General features: G+C 38.3%; 1 protein-coding gene across 4 annotated transcripts; it reads right to left on the bottom strand.

The window, feature by feature from the left end:
- Positions 1-6: 6 nt before the first annotated feature.
- LOC105557353 lies at positions 7-1,560 on the bottom strand. Of its 4 annotated transcripts, none has more exons than XM_012004574.1 (3): positions 718-1,560; positions 620-674; positions 7-576 (listed from the first exon to the last, which is right to left on the bottom strand). In XM_012004574.1, exons 1-3 carry the CDS (start codon positions 867-869, stop codon positions 349-351), a joined length of 435 nt encoding a protein of 144 aa, XP_011859964.1. In that variant the 5' UTR covers positions 870-1,560; the 3' UTR covers positions 7-348. The 4 variants fall into 4 exon arrangements, 3 of the variants coding, with proteins under 3 accessions (XP_011859964.1, XP_011859959.1, XP_011859969.1); XM_012004569.1 differs by having other exon boundaries at positions 620-690; positions 734-1,560; XR_001008594.1 differs by having other exon boundaries at positions 7-267; positions 632-1,560.
- Positions 1,561-1,571: the final 11 nt, after the last annotated feature.

The following is a 1,571-nucleotide window of genomic DNA, read 5'->3' as shown; positions in this document are numbered from 1 at the left end:
TGTTTACAGATCCGTTTACAGACCCGTTTACAGATCCATATCTCCGAACTATGACATGTCTCCAGGGAAAATTCCTTCTCGCTGGAGCATGCAGCTCCTTGACGAGTCTTTGCTTCTCGGAATCGTTACATCCACTCGATTTTGACGGTCTCATGTCTCGATGGTGTGATCGTTGGCGTACCTAATGGTATGCGCGAAAAGAGTATCGTGCGATATATGTTTTCTAACAGCTCCGAAATACAGATCCGTTTCTACCCGTTTACAGACCTGTTTACAGACTCGTTTTCGAAATACAGATCCGTTTACAGACCCGTTTACAGATCCGTTTCCGAAATACAATATCGCTTGCTACAGATCATCGTATCTCCGAACTATGACATGTCTCCAGGGAAAATTCCTTCTCGCTGGAGCATGCAGCTCCTTGACGAGTCTTTGCTTCTCGGAACCGTTACATCCATCGGATTTTGATGGTTTCATGTCTCTGCGATGTATAATCATTGACGTAATGATACGCGCGAAAAGAGTATCGTGCGATATATGTTTTCTAACAGCTCCGAAATACAGATCCGTTTCTACCCGTTTACAAACCCGTTTTCGAAATACAGATCCGTTTACAGACCCGTTTACAGACCTGTTTACAGATCCGTTTTCGAAATACAGATCCGTTTACAGACCTGTTTACAGATCCGTTTTCGAAATACAGATCCGTTTACAGACCCGTTTACAGATCCATATCTCCGAACTATGACATGTCTCCAGGGAAAATTCCTTCTTGCTGGAGCATGCAGCTCCTTGACGAGTCTTTGCTTCTCGGAATCGTTACATCCATCGGATTTTGATGGTCTCATGTCTCTGCGATGTATAATCATTGACGTAATGATACGCGCGAAAAGAGTATCGTGCAATATATGTTTTCTAACAGCTCCGAAATACAGATCCGTTTCTACCCGTTTACAGACCCGTTTTCGAAATACAGATCCGTTTACAGACCCGTTTACAGGCCCGTTTCCGAAATACAACGCCGTTCCCCACCGTTTTATTTCTGATCGCTGACATCTTTCAATAAGTATGAATATATCTGTATACAAGAATTCTTTTTATTAATATCCCAAACAATGATTCAGTACGTTACATTATACTATGTTACATATTATGCAGTACGTTACGCTAAATTACGCTTACATGTTACATATTATACATATTATACATATAGACCATTTAAAATATATACATATAAATGTGTGACAAACAGCCGTATAAAATACAAGTATGAATATATACAAGTATGAATATATACAAGTATGAATATATACAAGAAATTTTCATTGTGACAGATGTATCGCTGGTGGAGTATCTAGAAAAAAAATAATTGTATAAGAGGACTATGAAATAAAAGAATTAAAAGTGTAATAAAAAGTATTATTATTACCTTCTTCATTGACATCCTCCTGTTCTTCCTGATCCAACATCACTTCATCGAAGAAAAGATAAAATTTTGTTTAATTTAGTCTAAACTATTAGCAAATTTTTAAGAAACTTACCTGGAGAGTAAGAAATGGAGTCGTCGTCGG

This window comes from Vollenhovia emeryi, unplaced genomic scaffold (genome assembly GCF_000949405.1).
Source record: "Vollenhovia emeryi isolate VEMERY1.0 unplaced genomic scaffold, V.emery_V1.0 DF947964.1, whole genome shotgun sequence".
Lineage (NCBI taxonomy): Eukaryota > Metazoa > Arthropoda > Insecta > Hymenoptera > Formicidae > Vollenhovia > Vollenhovia emeryi.
Note: the sequence above shows the minus strand (reverse complement) of the source record. Positions and strands in the feature narration are given on the sequence as shown.

Excerpts from the sequence above, each read along its gene's own strand:
- LOC105557353 (XM_012004574.1), bottom strand. The coding sequence starts at position 869 with ATGATTATACATCGCAGAGACATGAGACCATCAAAATCCGATGGATGT. Across the intron at positions 675-717 it reads AGATATGGATCTGTAAACGG|GTCTGTAAACGGATCTGTAT; the intron begins GTCTGTAAACGG and ends ATCTGTAAACAG. Across the intron at positions 577-619 it reads GTAAACAGGTCTGTAAACGG|GTAGAAACGGATCTGTATTT; the intron begins GTCTGTAAACGG and ends GTTTGTAAACGG.